At 35.6% G+C, this 27,301-nt stretch overlaps 1 protein-coding gene across 15 annotated transcripts in view; it reads left to right on the top strand.

The window, feature by feature from the left end:
- The window catches only part of dock9b (dedicator of cytokinesis 9b), a 389,040-nt gene that overhangs the window by 217,156 nt on the left and 144,583 nt on the right, over positions 1-27,301 (top strand). For all 15 annotated transcript variants that reach the window (XM_039744596.1, XM_039744605.1, XM_039744606.1 and 12 more), the window contains exons 6-12: positions 2,227-2,322; positions 5,967-6,101; positions 14,735-14,909; positions 20,154-20,221; positions 22,087-22,161; positions 22,932-23,072; positions 25,009-25,215. In XM_039744596.1, coding sequence (XP_039600530.1) covers positions 2,227-2,322; positions 5,967-6,101; positions 14,735-14,909; positions 20,154-20,221; positions 22,087-22,161; positions 22,932-23,072; positions 25,009-25,215 — 897 coding nt within the window. The remainder of the gene's footprint in view (positions 1-2,226; positions 2,323-5,966; positions 6,102-14,734; positions 14,910-20,153; positions 20,222-22,086; positions 22,162-22,931; positions 23,073-25,008; positions 25,216-27,301) is intronic.

The following is a 27,301-nucleotide window of genomic DNA, read 5'->3' as shown; positions in this document are numbered from 1 at the left end:
TACAAAACTTTTAACCAGTAATGTATGCTTCATAGTATAATAGTAAGTAGAAGTGCTGTCACATGTACACAGTACAGTACAACCAATATGTAATGTGTTGTCATTCTTTGATGTTGTGATAATCATTAATGTATTAAAATATCCAAGTAATAGTACTGTGATATATACCAATTACAGTGTAATTCTTACTTGCATAACCAATAAATATGCAACATGCTGCCTCTCTTTAGCTCAGTAATATGAAATAATGTATTAAAATATAAACTTAATGTTATTAAATAGAAATCAGGAAATAGCTTGCCTGATGTGTTGCTTATACATATTCAGTTGTGCTCCCATCTCTTGAAGCCATGCAGGGGAAATAATTCAATTGATTTAATAAGGTTTGCACCATTTCAGCCATGCATATACACACCACTTTTTGAAACTTTAAATAATAATAAATTGGATAATTCTGTTTACTTTAATCCCCACTGTCTTCAGCTTTTGAAATGAGCTTTTCACTCTGGCAGCTTTACAAAGCAAGATTTGATATGCCTTGACTTGACATAATAATAATAACACAGAACATCCTGTAGTCCTCTTGAGTCCTGCTACAGGATTGGCTACCTGAAAATAAAACACTTTACAATTATTGTTTGGTAAAGTATAATTCTATAATAAAAGAATACATTAGCTGATACTTTTAAAGACTGCCTTTCAGTCTTATTATGATACTAAATTATGTAGAATAATAATCAGATTTAAAAACAAAAACGTAAGATTAGGTCATGTATATTTCAGTCTATCAATATATCTCCAACTTGCAGAAGCAATGCTTTACCAATTCATGAAGCATTTAGCATGAGTTATATACAGTACATTGAAGCGATTTATTAAGAGCTTGTAAAGAAGTGACCAATTAAGCCGTGTTCACATTATAGTGAATAGTTTTTCATGGTTTCATATTCATATGAAATCTATGCTCTGCTTACTCAATTTGCAGCCCTGCAACACCACTCTCTTTCTTTCATAGTGCCAAACAATGCTGCAGCATTATCTGAAAAAATGTTGCTGCATTATCTGAAACAATGTTGCTGCATTGACTGACACAAGTATCAGAATCTTAACTAGTTTCATCATCAGTTAAATGCCTAATGTTTGGTTTGACCATAGTTATTATCTGCTTTTTCAGTTGCAATTATGCTTTTTTTTAATGTATGAATTAGGTAGATTTCTTCTTTATTATTTTTTGCTCATTTTGCATGAGTTTATCATATAGTAAAAAGTGGTGTGAATACATACCACAAAAATAATTCTGTTAAATGGTTTGCAATTTAATATTTACAGTTTTTTAATGTATACATTTCTTGAATTCATAAAAATGGTGTACTCCAGTCAGTATTGATCAAGTATATTTTGTGTTCAATAGTATGAAAAATGCAGCAATGACTGATACCGATATACAGTACTATTCAATGTGCATGTAAGTGTATAGGAGATTTAAAAATATCTTATATAAAACAATCTGGAAAAGAAAATCTTAAATTGTGTGACACAAAGGCAACAATGGTGTTGGATGTTATCTAAGAGCTCAAAATTGACTTAAGGAAATTAGTTCAGCAGTTCCCGGGCAATATTAGTCCTGCACCAAGTAACTTCTAGGGAGAGATGTAACAAAAAGAACTATTCTAATTAACCTTTTCAGCGTTTCTAAAAATTTTTATGCATTTTTTTTCTTACCTTTTATATCCAGGATGGACTTTGAATTGCTGTAATCATTTATTTTTTTAAAATGGTATACCGATTATAAACTAAAATGCAAATTAAATATTTTTGGTATGAAATAAATGTTATAAAATTCTATTCTAAATTCTTTTAATAATCAATAATGCCGTGAGCAGGTCTTGCAATTCTTCCTGTAGAAAAGCATATTTGTACTGATAACTGCATTCCTTTTTAATTCAATAAGAATGCTTCTCTCAGGATGTGTAATTTGTAAGATATTATATTAATGACCAACTTTTATTGGTATATTTTGTTATTCTTCAAAAACTTTTTGTACTGGCTATGACTTTATGGTTCACATTTTGTCTTCTGTTAGTGAGTCTTTGTCTTTGGCACCTGTTCACTGCAAATGGTGCATTTCATTTGAGCTTGATTGACATGCATTATTTGAGTTACTTCAGTGCCAAATAAAATAATTCTGTGTGTTTGTTTTCAAATGGACTTATTTCTTTCTTCCAGGATACAGCGTCCCTGGGTTCCCAGAAGGGTGGGGTAACAAAACATGGATGGCTTTACAAAGGCAACATGAACAGTGCAATCAGTGTAACCATGAGGGTAGGATTCTTGAACTTCATCTTTATAAAGCTGATACTCATATAGAATGTGTGTGTGTGTGCTTTGTCTGCCTTCCACCCAACTCTCACTCATCTCTGTGAAGCAGTCTGCTCCTTTCATGTTGGCTATCCTGGAAGTGCTTCTGCTCTTCCGCCCACATGGCTTATAAGCACTTCCAGGTGAGGTGGAAATTCCATGCCCTAGGGCTTCTCAGTCCTTGCAGCACTCCCTAGTGGCACCCATGGCACCCAACAGGGCTGAGGTAAAGGACTCCAAGATCCATGATTCCATGCAGGAATCTGGGGCACCGCTGAAACCCAGGGGAGCTGTCATCTAGCATACTGGCAGAGACAGTGCCCTAGAGATGCTGCCTTTCCCCATCCTTCCATTTCCTGGGCATCTCGGCTGAGTTATGCTGCCATCCTTTCTCTCTCTCTCTCTCTCTCTCTTTCAATGATTGTACCATATAACCTGTATTTGCTCAAATGATTTGATTATAAAATTAATGTTGAGTATTGTGCATCGGAAATGAGTATTAAGTACATCTACAAGTACATTCATAAAGAGCACGATAGAGTACTCATAACTTTATCCAAAGAACAGTCTCCGGATGAAGTTCAAGCATATTTAGATACTCGGTATGTCAGTACAATGGAAAGTGGGTGGCATTTAATGGAATTGCCAATGTACGGTCAAAGTCATTCTGTTGAATTATTAACGATTCATTTACCAGGTCAGAATATGATTCAATTTAAAGAGGGCAAAGAAGCAGAAGCTTTAAAGGTAATGAAAAATAGAAATACAAAATTAATGGCTTATTTTGAACTGATTAAAACAGAAGTAAATGCAAAAGCATATACATATGTGCAAATCCCTCAAAATTACACATGGCAGAAACAAAAAGGTATGTGTATGTGTGTATATATACTGTATATGTATGTATGTATATGTATATGTCTATGTGTAAATGTATGTATATGTGTAAGTGTGTATTTGTATGTGTATATATGTATGTGTATATATACAAATATATATGTGTGTGTATGCATCTAACTAAGCAGTTACTCAGACATTAAAAAGAAAAGCTAATTAATGTTATATGTGGTATTAGATATAAAAAAAAAACCTATATGTAGAATTTTAATTATGCAGATGGATTGAAATGTAAAGTTTTGCTTCTAGAGGAATCATTTTTTCCAGTCTTCATGGGGTGCATTCAGCCCCCCTCTTCATAACGCTGCGTAGTGCTGCAGGGGAACGGGGGAAGGGGTTGGCGAGCATGGGGTAGAGCCCCCTACTATAACTATATATATATATATATATATATATATATATATACACTGTATATATATATACTGTATATATTTAAAATGATAGGAAAATAGTCAGAGACAGAATAAAGTTTGGGGATGACCACACCATATACTGAAAAATCAGGCAGCCACGCAAAATGCACGTCTTTACAGACGGAGTTCAAAAAGGAACTGGCTAACAAGGAAGTTCTGTGCTTTATATATTGCACAAGCAGGAAAAGGTGGAGTCAGGGAGGCCAGGAAATGATGTGATGTCTTTGGAGGTGGTTTCTGGACTGGATGGAAAGTACGGTCTTCACTCAGTTTGCAGAAGGACAAAAGGAGAGAATATGAGAAGGTAGCACCAACCCTCGGTCTGACTGAGAATTGACACTATTTGTAAATGGTCTCCCATGCGCATGTATCTGACTATATATTATATACACATACATAATATATACAGGGCTTTTTTCTGAATACCACTGTGCCAATGAGGCAGGCACCTCACTTGCAACAACTGGTCTGCAGTTATCTGAAAGAGAAGTGATTTGCGGATTCCAGAACCTCGTCAAAAAACAATCTGAAAAACTGCAGCCTCTATTGCATGCTCTTAGTTGTATTTCACTTTCATCAAGTAAGTGCAAAGGTGGGTTTTTGCAAATTAATGTACTTGTTTCTCCAGTAAGAGCTTTGTTAACACTAGAATCCCTGACGCCTGCGAAAAAACTCATAATGTCGGGCCACTTTAAATTCCTTGCACCTCTTCATCAGCGTCTTTTGTTTTGCAAATGTGTCAAACAGCACTAACAGCAGGCAGTCAGCTATCCCATCCCCCACCTTATTCAGGAAAAGATCCCAGTTGTCCCAGAAAGACTTTCAAGACTAAGGTCATAAAGCTTATTGAGCCGTCTCTGGACAAAGGCAGAACTGCAACAACAGTTGTGTAAAGTGCGACAAGTGCTTCCACCTGCAGCTAAAGTCACTTGCATACTGAAGTAGCATTGCACATGTACTTTGTCAGCATGCCCGTGTCGATCAAACACAAGAAGCTGTGCAGTCTACTTGTGACTTTACTCTGTAGGAAGATAAGTAAATAAATCAAGATAAACAGGTAAATAACATTCGATCTGGCTTTTATACAAGTAACATATAAAAGTTTTTTATATAAAGACCATCACAAAACATAATGATAAACAGGATTTTGCACTATATCTTGGCGAGCTCTGTAGGCCCTGCAGTTTTGCTGAAGGACATGTGTGTGGCAGATTCACTGGCAGGATGACACCCAAACTCTTACTGCATCTAAATGGTGCCATCTTTCGCCTTTATGCCTAATGCAGCTGCATTGTTCTTATGTGTGAGTGGATGTTTCTTGCGGGGAGGGCTTTTGTTCTCTTTCTCCGATGTAGAACCCTCTGTTATAGCATGTGTTTATTTGAAAACTAGCATTGTTAAATCGGGGGAACGTGAACGTGATTGAAAGAATAAAAGTAAATAATAAAACAAAACACTAACTTTTACAAGTACCATAAATTTACACCGGGTGTTAGAGACTCAAATATATCAAATGTATGTATTTATTCTATAATAGTAATAATAATAGCCGCTCAATTTTCAAAACAGTTAATGCATGATGGACCCGGGATCAAATCTGCAACCTCTCGACTTGGAGGCAGCAGTTTTTACCTCTGCACCAGCCAAGCAAATGTATATGTGTGTATTTATGTATGTGTGTGTGTGTGTGTGTTTGTCGTACCATATCCCAATTTCTTTATTTTGGTTAAATTCTAGAAAAAAACACACTTGTTTTGTTGTATCTGTGTCTTTTGTGAAAGTCTTTATTTGATATTTGGAATGCAGTCTTCACACATTATACACTTCATGTCAGCATTTTGCCAATTATTAGTAGAAAATGAGAAAAGTTTCTGTTCTAGTTATGTGTTCGACATTTCTATACAATTCAAGGCATCTCATGCCCAGATAAACAGACTTGAGCTTGGAGAACTTTGTGTACGACTAAAGCTGCGTCGATGGGGGATGGGATAGCAGGCTGTTTGCTGCTTGTGCAGATCGACACATTTGCAAAACAAAAGTCACTGATGAGGAGGTGTGAGAGAATTTAAGGTGGCCTGAGTTTTTTTGTAGGCTTCAGGGATTCTAGTGTTAATTTGTGAATTTTATATTTATAAATGAGCATTCCTTTAGCAATTTGTATTTTTTGTTCATGTATTTTTGAAATTCATTTTAGTTGTTAACTAAATGTATTTATCAATTTATATTTTCTGGACCTGAATTTAAGAGTTTTTCTGAGTTTCATTTCATTTCTTTGTATTTTTTTCTCATTTGTTGCAGTCTTTCAAAAGAAGATATTTCCATCTGACACAGCTTGGTGATGGATCGTACAATCTTAATTTCTATAAGGATGAAAAGCTTGCCAGAGAACCCAAAGGGTCAATATTTCTTGATTCCTGCATGGGTGTAGTCCAGGTAGAGTCACTTTCCTAAACCAACTAGAAACAATGCACATAATACAATGATATTTTTTTCTTATACTGTATTTTATGTAAGCATTACACTTTGAGATGACTTGTAAATTAATCATAGTACATCATTGTGCCAACGTGGTATGGTGTGCAGCAATATGCTTAGTGCAATGTCTGCATTACTTATTGCAGTGAGAAGTTAACTATTTCTAAATTCCATTTAAAATAAAGCTTCATTAAAAAAGACACTTAAACAGGAGCTTGTGTATGTAACTGTACCAGAAGATGGGACTTTGAGGGACCGTACACTGAGCAATCTTCTAATAAATATTTATTCTCAAAATAGCTGTAAGCGTACATACATTAACAATTTGTATGAGCAAATATGCTGTTAATATGTAAAGGAGCCTTTGATTGTTAATCCACCCACATTGGTAATCACATTGTAAACAAGTTTAAGCCTTAAAGGTTTTATACAGTTGTATATCAATGCATTGATGTATAATTCGTGGAGGATTATGTGTGAATAAAATGAGAAAAGATCAAAATACTTCACAAACATGATTTAAGTCAATCAGTCATTTTCTGACCTGCATAGTTCTGAGCTGGACTGTGGCAGGGGCTGGAGCCTGTTCCAGCCAGCATGAGGGTGCATGGCAGGAACAAATCCAGTGGGACAGTCCATCATGGTGCAAACACACACACACTTACCCCAACAACACACTGGAGCCAATTTAGTATCACCAATCCACCTAACATGCATGTTTTTGGTCTGCGCTAGAAAACTGGAGCACCCAGAGAAAACTCACACAGACAGGGGGAGAATATGCAAACTCCACACAGGGAGGACCCAAGATATGAACCCTGGTGTCTTTATTGCAAGGCCGCAACACTACTACCATGCTACCCTGTAATTTAAATGCATGGTGAAATTATTTTAAAAAGCTGAACAAAAAGTGTCCCAAAATTAATAAATAAAATACTTTATAATGGGCAAACCATAAAAAAATATTAGTTTATTATAAATGAAAGCTGATGTAAGTTGAATGTGTTGGTACTAATTATTTTCCATCAAATATGGATAGATTTGCTTTTACCTTCCTTTATATTCTACTAATCTAATTATGAGAGTTGCACATTCTTCCAAAAAAGGGCAAATGAATAAATTTTATAAATAGGGCTGAAGCTACTAACTCATATCACTGATAATAACTGATGGTGAAAACAGTTGCCCGTGAATTTCGTTACTGATTAATTGCCTTGTTACATACATCATTTCATTTACCAAAAAAAATGTTAATCACATTTTGAAATCTGCGGTGTACTGGCACCCTGCCTAGGGTTTATTTCCTGCCTTGCACCCTGTGTTGGCTGGGATTGGCTCCAGCAGACCCCCGTGACCCTGCAGTTAGGATATAGCAGGTTGGATAATGGATGGATGGACATTTTGAAATGTGGCAGAGATAGAAGGTGTTAATTAAATGGAGGATTGAAGAGCAAATAACTCAAAACTATGGTAGACTCATTTCAACTTTACACTTAATAGAAATCTGCATTTTGAAAGATCTGTAAAAATGACCTCACTTGGTGAAAGAGCACAGCCCTGAACACTTGTGAACAAAATGCATTGGATTAATTGGTCATTCTTCTCTCATTTATACTTGGGTAAAATTCTATTTTTTTAAAGCATTTTAAAGTTTCTGTGTAGGGAATATCTTTTGACACTAGCTATAAAGATTCAACTCACTTGCTATCTTTGTTATCAACTAGTAGATAAAACCAAACAATGTTTGTGGACACTTAACAATAGTTAATAGTCAACAGTAGCTTTGAAAGTGTTAAGCTAGAGCACACAGAAATGTTCTTTTTAGACAACTGTTATTTTAGAGCATACATTTTCTGTTGTTAACAAGTAGGGCATTGTACAAGGAATAAAATGTTTTCAATTTTGAATAAAATTCTTTCGCGTTTGTATAAGCATTGCTTTTTTTAAAAAAAACACCCAATGAATCAGTTAATCAAAATGATTATTATCTAGATACTCAGTTAGCAAAATTGTTATTAGTTGCGTGTTTTTAATTAAGAGATTTAATTTTTGTGTAGCTAACACAAAGCATAGACTATAGTATTGCATAAAAAGAGTTTCACCTGATTACAGTCTTGTTCATTTATATGTGTTGGTCCTTTTTGAATCCTATAGTGTGTAAATATGGAATTTGGATATAGATGGCATGCTGATATAGATTTAAACAGTCAAAATAGATACATTTCACAGTTTACTGATCAGAAAACATTTGGTGTGTCTTTCTCAGTGGAATATCAGCAATAAAGTGAAATTACATAGAAGTCGCTAAAGAAATAGTTTGGTCATTTAAAAAAAAAAACAGAGATGTAGGATTTTCAGAACTAATAATTATTTTAACCATCACTTTCAGTTGGAGCAAGCATATTACACTTGGAAAAAAATGTTAGGTAAGACTTGCAAAGCACAAAGATCTTTGGATTAATCTGAGTAGGGAATCTTTTCACAATTTGAATTTGTAAAACAGATCAATCACACCCTTTGTCTGTCTTAGTTTTGAGTTACTACTACTTGATTTATTATATCATAGTCATTATTGATTAGCAGACTTTCAGGAAGTTGTGGACGAACACTCCTGTTTTGTGTAACTGGTTATGATACTGACATCAAATTCGTGGTATAAAAAATAAGCCTTTTAATTACTAGGATACATGTCATTCCTTTCCGTAAAATATTTGTGAAAGAAATATTAGTTCATTATTACTCATAGTGCTTTAAGTGTCATGTAAAGATCAAACCGTTGCTATAAGGTAAACAATCATTGTGCTCTCTTGGATTTTAAAGCAGCCAGATAAATCTGACAGAAACTGTTCAGTACTCCTTTGTATCTTTCATAATATTAAGGCAGTTGTGTAGTTGAATGGTTTGAATCTTATATTTTTCTTTCTCGAAAGAACAATTAAGAATTCATTACACTTTTGCTTCTCTGTCTAAGAACCTATTGTTGCCCTGTTGTGGCCTGCTTCTTGGGGTGATGTGTTTGAATTATTTATTACTTTTCCAACTCATGACATTTAGAAAAAGATTTCATTAGTTTCAACCTAAGCAAAATTCATATGTTCATGTTCCAAAAAAAGCAGCTGTATAATAATTGAATCACAAGACTCTTGCAAGAATCATGGGGATTGAGTGAGAGATAGATATGACTCACAGAAAATGCTGATAATTAATTCATTGGCACCACTGAGGTGTAAGGCATTCCTTGTTGTATGTTCCCCTTTCTCTTAACTGGCACATTTCTAATGACCTTGATTTTTTTAGGCATAGATGAAAAATAAATGATCCATTTGACCGATAATGTAATACTGAAACAAACATGAGTACAGAAAAATGCTTTTGCCACCAAAATATAACTTAAATTCCATTTCGGATGAATAGTTGGATATTGCAAAGGAAGACCAGAATAGTTTGCAGAATAGAGCAATAACGTCTTTGAAAGAAATGGTAAGGTAACAACTGGTCAGATCACTTACATTAATAAACCAAATTACACCTGCTGTAGATGATCATTTTCTGCTAGAAATTACCCAAATTATTCTTGTTGCATGTCTCATTTTTTAGTAATGTCATGCAGATCAGAGTATTATTTTAAACGTTCTACGCGTGACTGATAATATATTAATGATAATAACAAATCTGTTTAAAAATCAGCCTTTCTTGCCATACCAATCACACATCCCACAGTGAAAAGTACACTTTCACAACTGTTGAAAGACATGTGCAAAGGCTTAGACATTATTTTAGTTGCTTCACACTGTCTGATCATTTTATTAGAAACCAGACTTTTACATTGATTTACTTGTGTAAAATATGTCTTTGAATTAAATAAATGACTAGTACTTTAAACATACATCAATAGCCTGTTTGTCAAAATGTTTTGGGATTTTAGTTTAACAATTTTATCATAAACTGTTTTAATGTGTTCAATTATTATCTTTAAGGCAGTATTGCTCAATGAATATTTTACTTTTTGTTGAGACATTAGAAATCTGCCCCTCACCCACTCCTTTAATCCCTAAAGGTATACATTAGACAGCTGAAAAGGGCCCAAAACTGCTGTATTTGCCAGGTGGTAAATATTTGTCATCTTGGGTATATTGCCATCTTATTGACCATTATCCAGGAAAACTCTAAATATATGGAGGAATAATAATGTTTTTTGATATCAGTGATACGGACACATTAGCGAAGAGTGATGATTTTAAAAGCAGTGATGCATGTGTTGTCTGATTGTATTTGCATTTGTAATATTAGGAGCAGGTTTATGAAAATAGGTGGATTAAAGCAACTTTCAGTGACAAAGATTTTGCATTGTGGAGTATTCTTAATAATTGATGTTCCTGGTGTTCACAAAGAGTGAGTGTCTTGTAACAGATGGGTGTTTTCAGCTTACCATGTGGCCAAAATTCTTGTGCAATTTGTATATTTACAGTAGCTAGTGTAGATATTTTCAGTTATGTAGCATTGCATTATGTACCAGTTGTTGCTGGTAGTGCCATCACCAGCACTGACACAAATTTGTAAACAGAAGTTCAGTTTATCAATAAATAGATTAGTACAATCTAGTAAAGAACTATTCTTTAGAGATGTGAACATGCAAAATATGATCAAATTTGGAATAAAAATGTGCAATCTTGTATACCATACATTGTGATTTAAATGTACGAGTACTCATATGCAAAATTATTTAACTTTGAAATGTTAAATTACATGTACAAGGCTTGTCTATGTTAGGGTATCCCTAAGGTTACACACTGTAATCCCGGTATTTCCAAGTTACCTTGTTCAAGTCAGTACACCTCAATATTCCTTAACCGTGGAGAATTTAAGTTCTGTGGATAAATGTATAATAATACAGAGTTTAAAATAAACAAATAAATTTCACATAGCAGTTACTGTAGTTTGTGCATAGTGCTCAGCAGTGTTCTTTCTTTCATGGGTGGTTTAGTTATTATGGCAAGTTGGAACTAATACACTACTTCAGATTTTGTTTCTATAAACAGACATGTTTTAATAAGTGGAGATGAAGAACTACAAAGAAAAGAGAAAAATATTTGGAACAGAATCAGAGTGAGTGATGACATGGAGCTGAATGTTCAAAGAATCTGGGATGTGTCATAGCCATGCAGATAGGAGACCCCTTTTTGTGAACAGAAGAAAACACAGAGGTTTATTTAATGTTCTAACTATTTCAAGAAGAGCACATTTTAGCCCTTTCATTTTTTTATGGTGGCTCTCTCTTCTTCTTGTATAAATTTTGTTTTTGAAGTTTCCACAGCTGAAAACTTCATTACTGATAACAAACAGAAATAGACTTGAATTAACCTCTCATCTTTAACTGCCACATATGTGTTTTTACTTCATCTTGTGTTTTGAATAGGTGTGATTCTTGTTGTTCTTTTAAATACCAAATAAATGTTAAATTGCCACACCAACGAGGCCTTTGCTTTGAGCTGCAGTTTTAATATATGCGTTTAGTAAAGTTTTATCATAGAGACACATTTATGGCCATTTTATGTAACTAAAGTTCCATTGATTCGAGGCTTTTGTTTCTCCTTTTAGTTTAGAAGCGCTTGTACATAGTATAGCAATGCTCTGGACAGTTTTCATCATTCCATTATCCTAGTTTGCTAATCAGAATGTGCAATATTAAGGATTATTTGTGACACTAAATTAAGTAATTGTGAATGAATGCTGCTCCTATGTTCTTTTCAGTGCTGGTTTCTGCATTTTGCTCAGTGATGCTGCGATAAGCACCAGTTCCACACACCCCTTAACTGGACAGACTGACTAGACTGTAAGTTAATAAAAAAACATTGTCAGTTGTCATTGTCAACAGTGTCAGTTTTGCAGTTTTATACTTTTTTTTTTAAAAAATGACCTTATACACTGCACTAAAAACTTACCTAACTGGTACAAAAGGCATTTTCTTAATAACAAAATAGAAGGGCAAACGTTACCTTTATTTTCCTCAAAAATGTTCCTCACTGATATTCTACAGGTTGCACCAGTCAAAGCATACATAATGCAACATGTTAGTGACATCACTTAGTATCAGTCGGTTGATTGTTAACTAAAATCGAAGTGAGGAGAAAAAGATGCAGTATTCAAAAGACGTTTTTAAATACAACATAAGAAACCATAAAGAGCAGCAAAAACACATTTTGACCTACCACCTAAAATAAACACATCTTTTTTAGGTTGTTTCTTGTGCTACACTTACATTTCTGAATGACCTTTGGTTATTTCAGCACTTCATTTTAATTATTGGTTTCACTTCTTCAGCATTAGGAAGCCTTCATCTCAAGTCATTTTCCAAATCTGAACTCTATAATTTTTTTTTTAACTTTTACAGTGTCACGCCTTCTGCTCACTGTTATTCTAGCACACCTAAACCTGCCGAATGGTGCTGTCCCATAATGCTATAAATGTTATCAAAAACACACTTAAATGTAAATTGCTTATAGCACTGTTTGTATACTCCCTTTTTTTTTTTTTTTTTTTTGTTCCTTCTTTTACCAGGTGGTTTAAGACTGGCTATATTATAGACACCCAGCAAATATACAGGTCTTTGTTTTAGCCTATTTTTATCAAGGTGTTGTGGTTAATATTTTAATACAGGAAGTATGCACAGTATTGAAAGAAAGCGATACCATTTTGTCAACATACAGGCAAAAATGTATAAGAAAAGGTACATCTAGGTAAGAAAAAAAGAAAATTCACATTTGTTTCGAGAATTAGTCTCCGACACTTTTAGACAAAATTGCAAGCATTTATTATCATACCACTTAACTTCTTTGATTCCAATCATTTAGTCAACATTTACTTATAGAAAAGTACTAAAAAAAAATGCATGTCAGTTTTGGATAATACCAGTTTAAAGTACAGCGTTGGTAGACACTGAGAGGCACTCAGGAGGAACCAAACATAGAGAACATTACACTTTCGTTTGCAACTTTTCATGAATCAACTTCTAGCCTCTTGATATCCAGTTGTTAGTCCTATTAAAATAAACTCATCCATTAGTTATGTCACAAGCCATTCTCATTCACTCAAGGGCTGATTTTACCATCAAATTTGAGTTAATCATCCATCCATCCATTATCCAACCCGTTCTATCCTAACTACAGGGTCACGGGGGTCTGCTGGAGCCAATCCCAGCCAACACAGGGCACAAGGCAGGAAATAAACCCTGGGCAGGGCACCAGTCCACCGCAGGGTGCACACACATACACACACACCCACACACCAAGCACACACTAGGGATAATTTAGGATCACCAATGCACCTAACCTGCATGTCTTTGGACTGTGGGAGGAAACCGGAGCACCTGGAGGAAACCCACACAGACACGGGGAGAACATACAAACTCCACGCAGGGAGGACCCGGGAAGCGAACCCAGGTCTCCTAACTGCGAGGCAGCAGTGCTACCACTGCACCACTGTGCCGCCCTGAGTTACTTATGAATACTGAAAAAGAGACAAAGATCCATTTTAAGTAATCTGATAATGTAGATACTTCGGGTATCTACAGAGTAAGTAAAGGAATATCACAATAAGAAGAGAGTTTTCAGTCAATTAAATTCATTTGTTAAATTATAAAAGAAGAAAAATCATATGCTGTTCTGTCAGCATTTTAAAAAACTGTGCAAATTATTGTAAGATATGAACATCCTTGCCTGTTGTCTGACCATATTAACTCTTAAATCGCCTTTAATAATTTACTAAACATACTGTAGCAGATCTCTTGTCTCAATGCCAATTGACATAAAACTCTCCCTTACAGTTCTGAAATGTCCAGATGACTATAAATTGGGTGGAGTGGTAACTCGGAGGCTAAAGATGTGCACTGGTATCCAGAAGGTCATTAACCTGCAATTGCTTCATGGGCGCTATGTACAATGGCTGACCCTACACTCTGACCCCAAGGGGTATGCGAAAAATAACAAGAAATAGTAAGAAATTGTATAAAGCAAATAAATAAATAAAAAAAAAAGGTTTCCAGTTTAAATCCTGTTACTGCCCGATGCAATCCTTCTCCGGCTGGCCCTTGAGCGAGGCCGTAACCTGAAAATTGATCCAGGATGCTGTACAATGGCCGATCATGTGAAAAGACAATTTCCCCTTGGGGATTAATAAAAAATATCACAAAGAAATTGTACAAGCAGTGATAACCAAGTAAGCACATTTTTCTGGAAACTTTCTGGATTCATACCCCACTGTTGAACACCACCTGTAGATGCTGCCACTGTTGCCATTGATTCTTATTTCAGGAATGGAATCTGTTCTTTATTTGTTCTGCCCTGAGATTAAAAATAATAAATTTTCAGTGTTTAAACTGAGAACATTGCATGCTGTGTTTTTCAACTCGGATCACACAATTTATTTTTTTAAATAAAATGTTTAAGGCTGCTCCTCTGTGTTCTGACTGTTTTGGCTGAACGTTAATATTAATCATGTTCTTTGCTGCACTGTGCCAATTATATAGGTACTGTAACTGAATACAGCTTTTTTCTTTTTTTTTAATTTAACATCTGCCATATGTTTTATTTCAGAATAACAAAGTGCGCCGTTTTGCCTTTGAGCTCAAAATGCAAGATAAGAGCAGTTATCTTTTGGCAGCAGACAGTGAGGTTGAAATGGAGGAATGGATTACAACTTTGAACAAAATTCTTCAGAGCAACTTTGAAGCTGTCATGCAGGAGAAAAGAAATGGGGAGTCGCATGATGGTGAGGCACACTTTTTTCTGACCGTAAAACAATCTGCAATTTTTTTCTTAATTAAATAAAATATTTAGGATGCTATCCCAAGGTGCTTTACAAGTGCGAAACTAGAGTACATTTGCTTAAATAAAAATATTACAATGAAAATAAGTGCACAGCTACATAGAGAATGATAGGAGTGAAATTTGTGAGTGTTAGTGTCCATTGCACTACTTACTGCTGCACACTGTCTTGTTAGGGTTAATTTTTCCTAATGAGTAATCAATCCTGAAATGAATGCAGCAAACTTAACACTCTTTTACCTTAACCTGCAGTCCTCTTCAGCCTTCCTTGACATGTTTGCATAAGAATAGTTTCAAGAGTTTCAGTGAGTTTGAGTTAGGTAGACATTTAAACTGTCAGATTCAGTTTCAACAGAAGCCAGTTAACACTAGAATCCCTGAAGCCAACGAAAAAACCCCGTAATCCAAGACCACCTTAAATTCCTTTGCACCTCTCCATCAGCGTCTTTTGTTTAGTAAATGTGTCGATCAGCACAAGCAGCAATCAGACTGTTGTCCCATCTCCCCTGCCAAGGGCGCGCAAGCCTTGTTTATCTTGGTGTAAGGTTCCTGGAGTTGTAGAGGGTAAATAATGTATCATTATTTGGAGCACATGCATGCTAACAAAGTATATCTGTAATGCCATAAAAAGTGCTGCAGCAGCTTCCACCTGCAGCTGTAGACTTCTCAGTACGCTAACAACTCTCCACGATAGTGTTTAGATCTGGCAGTACCATGCTGACACTTCATTACGCGAGTAATGGTATGACAACACAGTCAGGCTCGTGTACTGAAGAGTCTATAGCTGCAGGTGGAAGCTGCCACCACACTTTTCGTGGCATTACACATATACTTTGTCAGCATGCCTGTGTCAATCAAACACAGGAAGCTGTGCAGTCTACTTGTGACTTTACGCTGTAGGAAGATAAGTAAATAAATCAAGGTAAACCAGTAAATAACATTCAATGTGGTTTTTATATAAGTAACATATAAATGTTTTTTATATAAAGACTATCACAAAACATAATCACAAACAGAACTTTGCATGATACCATGGCGAGCTTGGCATGCATTGCTCATCCTCATCTGAGTTCACCTTTGCTATATATAGCATGTCTATTTGAAAACATTAGTTGCAGGTCTGGGGGAGTATAAACGCGACTGAGTGGATAAAACCGAATAAAAAAAAAATGCTAACCTTTTAGCGCTATACCCTAGCCTGAGTTCTTTTTCTTCTGTTATATTCTTGAATAAAAGTGCACTTGTTTTGTTATACGTGCACCTTTTGTGAAAGTGTTTATTTGATATTTGGACTTCAGTTTTCACACATTATACACTTCATGTCAAAATTTTGTTGTTAGTACAAAAACATGAAAAAACTTTCTGTTTTAGGTATGTGTTCAACATTTCTTGCATTTCTCTCAATAAATGTTATCCTACACTTACATAGATTGTTGTAGACATGGAACACACAAGAAATGCATGTGTTCCAAATAACAATATATTATTTACCAGGCATCTTACACCGAGATAAACAAGGCTTGAGCTGTGAGAGCTTTTTTGCCCGAGTTGAGCTCTGTCAGTAGGGTGGATGGGACAGCAGTCTGCTTGCTGCTTGTGCCGATCGACACATTTATAAAACAAAAGACACAGATGGAGAGGTGCGAAGGAATTTAAGGTGGGCCGGGATTACGAGTTTCTTCGTAGGCTTCAGGGATTCTAGTGTCTAGTTAACAGAAAGATTTTTTTCTCTAGCATATCAGTGGTTTTTCCAAATTATGTCCCCCATTTTGCATCTAAACATCTTAATTCATGCCATTGCTACTTTTCTTGACATTCCTTTAGTCATGTACATATCATGTCCATGTACAGGGCATTCCTCAGACAACAAACAACATTATATCCACATTTTTATTTTTTTTTTTGCCACAAGTTGTAGCATTTTCAGAATATATACTTACTTGTGTTAATCTGCAAAATTATCCAAAACATTGAACATGCTTTATTTGCTGAATATTTTCCTGGAAGTTTGCTGTGAAACTTTCTTAAACACATATTTTTTTTACTAGTTGCACTATAATGGTTTGCAAGATCAATATGACATCACAGAGCTGTAGCAGCCATGCACTGGACTTTCACGTACTCCACCTCACATTTGATGGTGTGGCCCGAACTGATTCATGCATGCATGATGTCATTACCCACACGCTTTTCTAGCCAGGCTTGCACCACACGTGCATTTTAAAAAATATACCGTAAATACAGTCATAAGAAAAAGTTTGGAAACCCCTCTCAGCCTGCATAATAGTTGACTCTACTTTCAACAAAAAAGATAACAGTGGTATGTCTTTCATTACCTAGGAATATCTGAGTACTGGAGTGTTTTCTGAACAAAGATTTTTAGTGAATTTAGTTGTATGAAATTAAATCAAATGTGAAAAACTGGCTGTGCAAAAATGTGGGTCACCTTGTCATTTTGTTGATTTGAATGCATGTAATTGCTAAATACTGATTACTTGCAGCACCAAATTGGTTGGATTAGCTTGTTAAACTTTGAACTTCATAGACAAGTGTGCCCAATCATGAGAAAAGGTATTTAAGGTGGTCAATTGCAAGTTGTGCCTACCTTTGACTCTCCTGTAAGAGTGACAGCATGAGATCCCCAAAGCAACTCTCAAAAGATCTGAAAACAAAGATTGTTCAGTATCATGGTTTAGGGGAAGGCTACAAGAAGCTATCTCAGAGGTCTAAACTGTCAGTTTCAAATGTAAGGAATGTAATCAGGAAATGGAAGGCCACAGGCACAGTTGCTGTTAAACCCAGGTCTGGCAAGCCAAGAAAAATAGAGGAGCAGCATATGCACAGGATTGTGAGAATGGTTACAGACAACCCACAGATCACCTCTAAAGACCTGCAAGAACATCTTGCTGCAGATGGTGTATCTGTACATCGTTCTACAATTCAGCGCAATTTGCACAAAGAACATCTGTATGGCAGGGTGGTGATGAGAAAGAAGCCCTTTCTGCACTCATGCCACAAACAGAGTCGCTTGTTGTATGTAAATGCTCATTTATGCAAGCCAGATTCATTTTGGAATAAAGTGCTTTGGACTGATGAGACAAAAATTGAGTTATTTGGTCATAACAAAAAGCGGTTTGCATGGCGGAAGAAGAACACCACATTCCAAGAAAAACACCTGTTATCTACTGTCAAATTTGGTGGGGCTTCCATCATGCTGTGGGGCTGTGTGGCTAGTTCAGGGACTGGGGCCCTTGTTAAAGTCGAGGGTCGGATGAATTCAACCCAATATTAACAAATTCTTAAGGATAATGTTCAAGCATCAATCACAAAGTTGAAGTTTTGCAGGGGTTGGATATTTCAACAAGACGACAACCCAAAACACAGTTCGAAATCTACAAAGGCATTCATGCAGAGGGAGAAGTATAACGTTCTGGAATGGCTGTCACAGTCCCCTGACTTGAATATCATCAAAAATCTATGGGATGATTTGAAGCAGGCTGTCCATGCTCGGCAGCCATCAAATTTAACTGAACTGGAGAGATTTTATGTGGAAGACTCGTCAAAAATACCTCCATCCAGAATCCAGACACTCTTCAAAGGCTATAGGAGGCATCTAGAGGCTGTTATATTTGCAAAAGGAGGCTCAACTAAGTGTTGATGTAATATCTCTGTTGGGGTGCCCAAATTTATGCATCTGTCTAATTTTGTTATGATGCATATTGCATATTTTCTGTTAATCCAATAAACTTAATGTCACTGGTGAAATACTACTGTTTCCATAAGGCATGTCATATATTAAAAGGAAGTTGCTACTTTGAAAGCTAAGCCAATGAGAAACAAAAATCCAAAGAGTTAAGACTGTAAGTAAAACTCATAGTATTTTCATTTTACGAGAGCATTATCTGAGAATATTACACCAATACTGCTGCAGAATATGTAATACTGATCTCACTGTACCACATGGCTAATTATGAATACTGGCTGAATTGGCTGAAATGAGTTAGACAGCACATGCAGCCAAGGCGGTGGTTCGGTGGCTAAGGAAACAAAAAAGACATACCAGCTGCATAGATTCTACTGCAATTTGTGGCTACAGATGCCAGCCAAAATGCAACTTCAAAAAAAAAACAGTGTGGCACAGCCACTCGTTTGCTGAAGATAAGAAACTCTTTGAGCACAATGATTTTTTTTTTACGTATTTCTGGTTTGTGGCCATTTGTAGTTTTTTTTGTATCTTTCATTGTTTTAAGCACGATGGCACAGTGATTAACACTGTTGTCTGACAATTTAAGTCACATTTTTGACCACAATACTCACTTCAGCATAGTTGGCAGAAATTTTCCTAGCCATCAGAGACAACTTAAAAATCCTTTGCACCATTATAAGCCACTCAAAACTAGTTTCTCCTTCACCAATGGCTTCAATGTATTTAGCTGTTTTTGTTGAAGATCTTGAACATTTTACTGATTTAATCCGAACTAATGGCAAAACAAACTCTACAAGTTTTGCTCATCACTATTATGAAAACTGAAAGCTTAAAGTAATGTGCACAGCTAAAGAGTTTCTTAAAATCTGTTTGTCATGTCTGAACTGTATTAACTGTTTTCTACATGAAGGTAATCTTTTTTTCAAAATGGCCACAAGATCAAAACTCTGTTATACGGAGGAACCCAGTTGCAGACACAGATTCAAATGTCTTACTGATAAAGTGCACATTCCCAGAGAGCAGGGCTGTATGTTTGTCAGATAAAAATTTTGTACAAAATGCTGGAAATATAATATTCATTATGATCAATTTTTTATTTTACTGTAATTCACAGTATGTTTTAACTGATGATTTTTAAGCATTTATAACTAATGTCATTACTGCAAGTGTTTAAAGATAATGAACCTAGGCGGTTTGTGTTATTTTTTCTAGTATGTTCAGTTGCTGTTTTGGTACCATGGAGTTCATTATGTAAGCGTAAAGAGTGATTTGAGATGTTTTAGCTTTGGTATAAAAAGCCAAAGATATTAATCAGTAGTTAATGAGACTATATAATGTACCTGAGGATTAATAATATCCCTAATGTGACGTAACTAATAAGTGTTTGTTCTTGCCATATTGTTACACGTTGGCAATTTTATTCATGTGAGCATTAAGCACATAAGACCGTGCCTAATATTTCTGTCTCCTTCATTATTTCAGATGATGAATTAAGCAAAGCAGATAATACATCATCCAGTTTGGATAGCTTTCTTCCAGACATTGCCAAGGTATATTTTTAATTGTTTTGCTGTGTCATAATTAGCATACTAGCTAATAAAAGGCATGCTTTGTTTAGTTAATAACTTCCAGGATTATTGAGTTATATCATTCCTTCCTAACATATGTTATGCCATCTAAGCTAGTGAAGTTTTGCTACTAATACCTACTTGTTATGATTATACAGTTAAAAACTTACATATTGCATGTGTGCTGTATCTTTTGTTTATATGGAAAATTTACTTCTGTTGGTTTTTACATATGTGCATATAATCAACTGTTGCAAAAGTATAATGGCTATTTTCATGACATCTGTTTATAACTGATGCCTGTTGTAAGCTATGAACATTTATTTTTTTAAATAAATCACTAGGTTGGAATGTGTGTCTGTTATAGAGAAAGCTCTTTAATGTGCTATGCTTTTTTTTCTAAAACTTAAGTGTAATTGTTTCTGAGATGCTGTACAATGTTAATATTAGTGTACTCTGTTAATGGGGACACAGCAGAGACTATGATTGCAGCAGGACTGAAATTCAGGTGTAAGATACTCAGTGTTGTTGCCAGTGACAACAGACAATTGTTAATTGGGAGCATTATGCATTAATATTTTATATGGAGCGCCAAAGAAAATGACTACTGTGCATGCATGTAACCCCCATTAGGTACCTGTAGCAGCATTTAGACTGTAATGTATGTCTCCCTGATTTCCCATTATGATGGCCAGTTGTCCGAAGAGTCACTAGGTCCTTTAACACAAGGCTGGACTCCAGGACTTCTGGAAACCCCGGGGGTTGCTAGAGAAATTCAGAGGGACTTCAGCAGTTTCCTAATCATTTCCTGACCCCAGAAATAGTAGCAGGACATATCCCCCAGTTACGAGATGTAAGTAAACCCTTATAGACATGGAGAGAGCACTGGACAGTAAACCAAAAAAAAGGATGGGTATTTATGTAGGAATTGCATTATAACACTCATATATAATGCATTATAACACTCATATATAAAAGAAACAGTACTATTTCCCTTCATACAAATAACTACAATGAAACATGAATCATTCAATTCATTTGCCTATCTATCTTTCAGTCCCACCTTAACCTGAACTGGGTTTCCGGCTGGAGCCTATTGCAGCAAGCATCAGGCACAAGGCAGGACCTATCCCTGCACAGGGTTCCAGCCTATGCCATTTACTATGGAATTCATACAAGCAGTATTAATGTTTGTGATGTGCCATCTATTGGAACGACTGAGACATAGCAACAGGACAGACAGGCGCTTATCCTTTTATTAAGGTGGATACAGACACACACTTGTAAATTAAAAAAAATAAATAATCGGCGGTCTTTGTTGCAGCTCATATGCTGTACACAAATCCACAGGCTTGTCCTTCTGGCACTTTGATATCCTAAGTAAAACAAAGTATCCTCACAGTGCAGCCCTCGAAATGCTGATATCTTTATTTTTGTATGATAAAATCCAGTGTTCCCTTTACTCATATCTTTTGGTTAGCAAATTGCAACAAAGACAGGCATCCACCATTTCTTTAGTTCTTGATAATTTTTTCAAAACCGAATTTCTTTGTGTTTGCATTCAAACCATCAAGTGAAGCCGTCTGCTCAATACCTCCTCATGCTTCACCTTAAAATGAACATAAAATAATACTACAATTCTCCTCTAAGCTCTCGGTCAGTTAATTAACGGAGTGCTCTTCTATGTTTGGATAGAAAAAAAAAACACTGATTCTTTCTTTCTTTCTTTCTTTGAATAATAATAATGGTGTGTTACTGAAACTAACTTTACAATTAAGTTCATCAATGCACCCAAATACTTACATACAAAACAACCAGATTTTATTTCTTTTCTGTTTTTTCTTTAGAGTGTAAGAGAAACTGAAATTAAGTCAAAAAGTGAAAGCCGACTGAAGCTTTTCCTTCTGGATCCAGATACACAAGTAAGTAATTAGGAGATTATTATCATTTCGGAATTATCTGTATTCTGGCCTACGATCTGGTATAATGGTTGTCAATAGCTAAAAAGAATTAAAGAGAAACAAACATGGCTTAAGTAATATCACACAAACTTCTCAAATCTGCTTAATCCAATTCAGAGTTGCAATAGGTAAAGCCTGTACTGGAAGCACAGGACTCAAAGCAGAAACCTTCTGTGAATGGGACACTGCACCATTCCAGGGTACATTACACAGCAACCACACTTGGAATCGCACTAGGCCAGAATTAACAGTTAACCTAACATTCACGTCTTGGGGATGCGGGAGGAAAACCTAAGCAATTAACCATTGTGCAACTGTGTGTGTGAAACATACAGAATTCACAGATTCATAATGGGAGAGTTTAAGGTGTGTATCACATGAAATGAGAATTTTTTTTCTTTTACTGAAATGCACCATGAAATATTTATTTTAGGAGTTGCATGTGTGTGGCTTTTTGTAGATAAGTAGCCTTGTTAGCCATTAAAAACTAAGGTGAATGAGTTAACTGTTTATCATTTAATTTTTTGAAAAGGAAAATCTTAATCATTCTTTAGTGAGGCTCAGTAGGCTTACCTCAAATATAAATACACCTGAATAGTTTTACTGAATGATGTTAAAGGCTTTTATTTTTGGATACTTTACATATTTTAAATTCACAGATTTCCCTTCTCCTCCTTTACTTCTCAAGGTTTTACAAATTATAATTTTCTTCAAACCATTTTTTTTTCCAGAAACTTGACTTCTCAGGGATTGAGCCAGATGTGAAACAATTTGAAGAAAAGTTTGGGAAACGAGTTTTAGTGAAATGCAATGACTTGTCTTTTAATCTTCAAACCTGTATTGCTGAAAATGAAGAAGGGCCCACAACAAATGTATGTAGTAAAACAAAATTTAGAAATACAGATTTTTGTTTCTACTTATGAGTACATAAGTAGTTATAGTGGGTAGACACTTTCATTCTTTGTTTCATGTCTTATGTACAGTAAATTACATAATCACACAACTATGCTGAATCAAGGGAACTGCAGTAAAGAATAAGGCATCTGATAATAGATGTAATTAAAAGCACAGATGCTTTTTAAGCAGTAATTATATTTATAACTTATCCATTTGATAATGCTGCAGATGGTATGTTCATGTTTGAATCCTATGGAGGAAAATTTCTATAGAGAATACAAAACACCACCTGAAAAAGTTAGAACACAGTATATGATAAAGAGTGCTGCTGTTTTGTTTAGCTACAGCAACGGTATGGTTGCTAGATGATTTTTTACATGTTTGATGTATCCTGTGTCCATAAATTGTGAGATTGTGATTATATGGATTTCATGGTACATACAAGTATTGGCTCCTTTGAAAAAAGTAGATCAATACTTGACTGGCACAAGAAATTTTTGCCCTTCATGACAAAAATGTGCCAATGAGTAGACTGGCTTTTTCACCAGAATATATTTTATGCCTCTCTGAACCTCATACAAAAGGTAGGTGGTTTGAGTGCAAAAGCATTGTGGGTTTGAAAATTGTACCTATTAAACTGGTCTCTCATTTTATATCATACATTTTTTAAAAACCATTAAAAATTAACACTGCTAATGCACGTAATGATCTTTGTCCTGATGATCTTTTTAACATACAGTTGTAACACTTCGGTAAAATCATCAGTAGAAGCTTACGATTAGGATGAAGCAATTTATTGAATCTGTTGCAAAAATACTACAGTATTTTTTGTGGTCCATTAGCCAACATTGCTGATCAAAAGTTAAGTTCTGCTAGAGAAATTTTCGTTATTTTATGACTATCTGACTGAGCAACAGTCAAAGTCAATACACTTAAGTGGAGCCTTAGTCACAGTTGTTGAGCAGTCTATAGCAGTTAAATATTTTTAAACTCATTCTTTATTCATTTTAATTATGTTTATCTTCAACACTGTTTACCTCGATAATTTCTGTTAATAATTGTTGTTTGCAACATTTGCCTTTTAGATTTATTTAGCTTTAACTTAACCTAAAGTATAAAGAATATACTAGCTTGATGTTACTTGTGTAGTTTTTGGTATCTCTATTTCTGAATTATTATAAAAGCTTAATTAAATGTATTTAGGTAACGTTTTAATATTAATTCTTCATTAACAATGATCATTAGTGTTGTTGTTATAGAAATGCTTTTGAAATTAATTACTTATAATTTCCCACAATGAGAAATGAATGTATAAATTATGGTTGTGAATGCACTTCCTCCTGATATTTTATATAGATACAAGGCAGAGTGAGCCCCAAAATATTCATTCAATGAAAAAATAAAAATAAACTGAAAAGGCACAAAATTACGCTATTAGGATCATACAGGCAATGGCCTTTTATTGCCCTGTAGCAGCATTAACTGCTGTTACATGCCTGGAGTCCTTCCTAATTAACTGTCAGGTCTAAAATGAGACGCCACCTTCCCTTTAGGGAACCAGAAGGGACAGGGCTTCTCTGACTCCTATGCCTTTATGGGGTGGTTTCTGAGCTCTGTGAAGGAAAAAAGGAGACACAACTGTTAATGAACATGCCACTTTGTTCTAGGGTGGTACCACATACCTTGGGTGAGCCAGGAAGGTGGCCCTTTGGAATGTATGCATGACAATAGCTAATCAGTAAAGTTTTATTTACAGTATGGTTTTGATGCTCTAGCTTTTTGTTTGAAAATGCAAGCATGTTATATTACGTGGTAATCCATGTTTAACTTTTAAACCTTTACCCTTCTTCTGTTGTTTAAGTGTATTTTTCTGTTCAGTTAATTACATCATTTTTTCAATTCTGAATTCAGGTGGAGCCTTTCTTTGTTACTCTGTCACTCTTTGACATCCAAAGCAACTGCAAGATTTCAGCAGACTTTCATGTTGATCTAAATAATCCATCTGTGAGGCAGATGATACCAAGTGCTTCCACCCAACACATGAATGGTGAGGCAGCCGTGGGGTGCCAGAAGGTGTTTAATGGTCTTCCTGAAAGTCTCTTGCAGTACCCCAAACAGGTGAGTAATGGTATAAGCCTAGCAGCAGTGTGAGTCACAGTAATACTCTCAGGATTGAGAAGAGTATGTTAACAATCATTTTAAATAGAAAATCTTTTCTTTTAAACTGGACATTTGTGTTTTGCAGAGGCGCACACTCCCTGAAAAGTGGGTTATTTTGTCTCAAGTCAAATGCTAGTCCACAAACACACACACATCACCTCAAAAAAGGGGGTGAAAGACAAAACACATGAACAGCTGTGAAGTAACCTCATCAACAGCATTAAGCAAGAGTCTCTAGTATAGCAGAAGCAAAGCCAAATTCTCATCAGCCACTGAGTTTTCTTGAGTCTCTGTTGAAAAAAGGCCCAAAGATTGGATAGCTCAAAGTCTTCCAATAAAGCAAATCATGAGTAAGAGAGAGAGGTTAGGAGCATGTGCTGATACAGCACATTGCCGCATCCACCACATGACAAGCCAACTCAGGATCCCAGATTAGGACCATGCAACAGATGACACCTCAGCACCACACTTGTTCAGATGGAATGGAACCAGTGTGAATTTTTTTATGGTGGCTGGAGTGCCAATTCTGCCACTGACCTCCAGGTTTTTCTCTGTAGTTTGGAGGACCTACATGCTGGACTGGATGCAGATTAACGTCATACCCAGGATGGAGCAAATGCAGGTTAAGGGCCTTGCTCAAGTGCCCAACGAAGTAGAGTCACTTTTGGTGTTTACGGGATTCGAACCGGCAACCTTCCGATTGCCAGTACAGATCCCTAGCCTTAGAGCCACCACTCCGCCCAATTCATGAAGACATAATAAATAGTAGCAAAAGAATGTTGTAGCTGCTCCCTTTTATAATCTAATTCAGATGTTATTTGCAGTGCCCCCTTGAAAATGTTTACATTTATTGTTATACAATATTGAATCCCATTGAATTTAAATTGTTTTTTTTTTTAAACTGATCAACAGAAAAATACTCTGTAATATCAAAGGTAAAAAAAAAAGTGAAAACTGCAAAATGGTCTAAGTTAATTATAAATATAAAACACAAAATAATAAATTATAATGACTTATTATACGTATTATATTTTATAAATATATTATATAAGTATTAATAATTATAATTAATAATTAAATAATGGAAGTTTTCAAAATTGTGAAAGAGATTAGTACAAATTGGTCCAGGGTGTTTCTTTAAAATTACTTCTTCAACAAGAACACATGGATACAGAAGGAAACATGTTAAGGATACTTTTAAATACTGCATAAATGTTCAGAGGATTTTCTTAACACAGAGAAACATAAACACATGGAATAAACTATCAAAATAGTGTGGTAGATAGTGAGATATTAGAAACCTTTCAAAGCTCAATTTAATGTTCATTCTGAGGAATTAGAGAGATAAAATTGGCAAAGTTTGTTGCGCTGAATGGCCTGCTGTTGTTGAAAATTTTCTAATATTCAACCCATCTCTTCATTCATCATTTTCTAATTTCAGTTCAGGGTTGCCAGTGCCTATGTTGGTAGCATTGAGCACAAGATAGGAACTAACTCTGGATGGAGCCCTAGTCCATTGCAGGTTACACTCGCACACACCCCTACACTTCCGGGACCGATTTAGTCACTAATTAATTTAAAAATAGCATAGTGCCCCAATAGTTGTGCTGCTGCCTCACAACAAGGAGACCAGGTTTCTCTGGGTGCTCTAGTTTCCTCCCACAGTTAAAAGACATGTCCTATTGTGTGTTTTTGTGTATCAGTGTGTCACCCTATCCAGGGATTGGTCCTGATCCTGCTACTTGCTAGAATTGGCTCCAGCTTTCCCACAACCCTCCTATGTTTAAGCAGGTTTGGAAAGTGTATGGATGGATGATTAACCTAACACTCACATCTTAGAAATGTTGATACCTGGAGAAAAACCATATACAGACATGATCAGAATGAGGAAACACTAACCTGGGATTCTGGAGTGCTGAGGTAGCTGCATAGCTAGTCCATCTCACTAATTTTAACCTTAAAACTAAATAAACTTCAAAAAGGGAAGACAAAATTGAGCTGCATTATAGCAGTAAACAGATCACAATTTTACTCAGCTTCACTT

Source organism: Polypterus senegalus, chromosome 2, assembly GCF_016835505.1.
Source record: "Polypterus senegalus isolate Bchr_013 chromosome 2, ASM1683550v1, whole genome shotgun sequence".
Taxonomy (NCBI): domain Eukaryota; kingdom Metazoa; phylum Chordata; class Cladistia; order Polypteriformes; family Polypteridae; genus Polypterus; species Polypterus senegalus.
The sequence above is the reverse complement of the archived record's forward strand: the minus strand, read 5'-3'. Positions and strand labels throughout refer to the sequence as shown.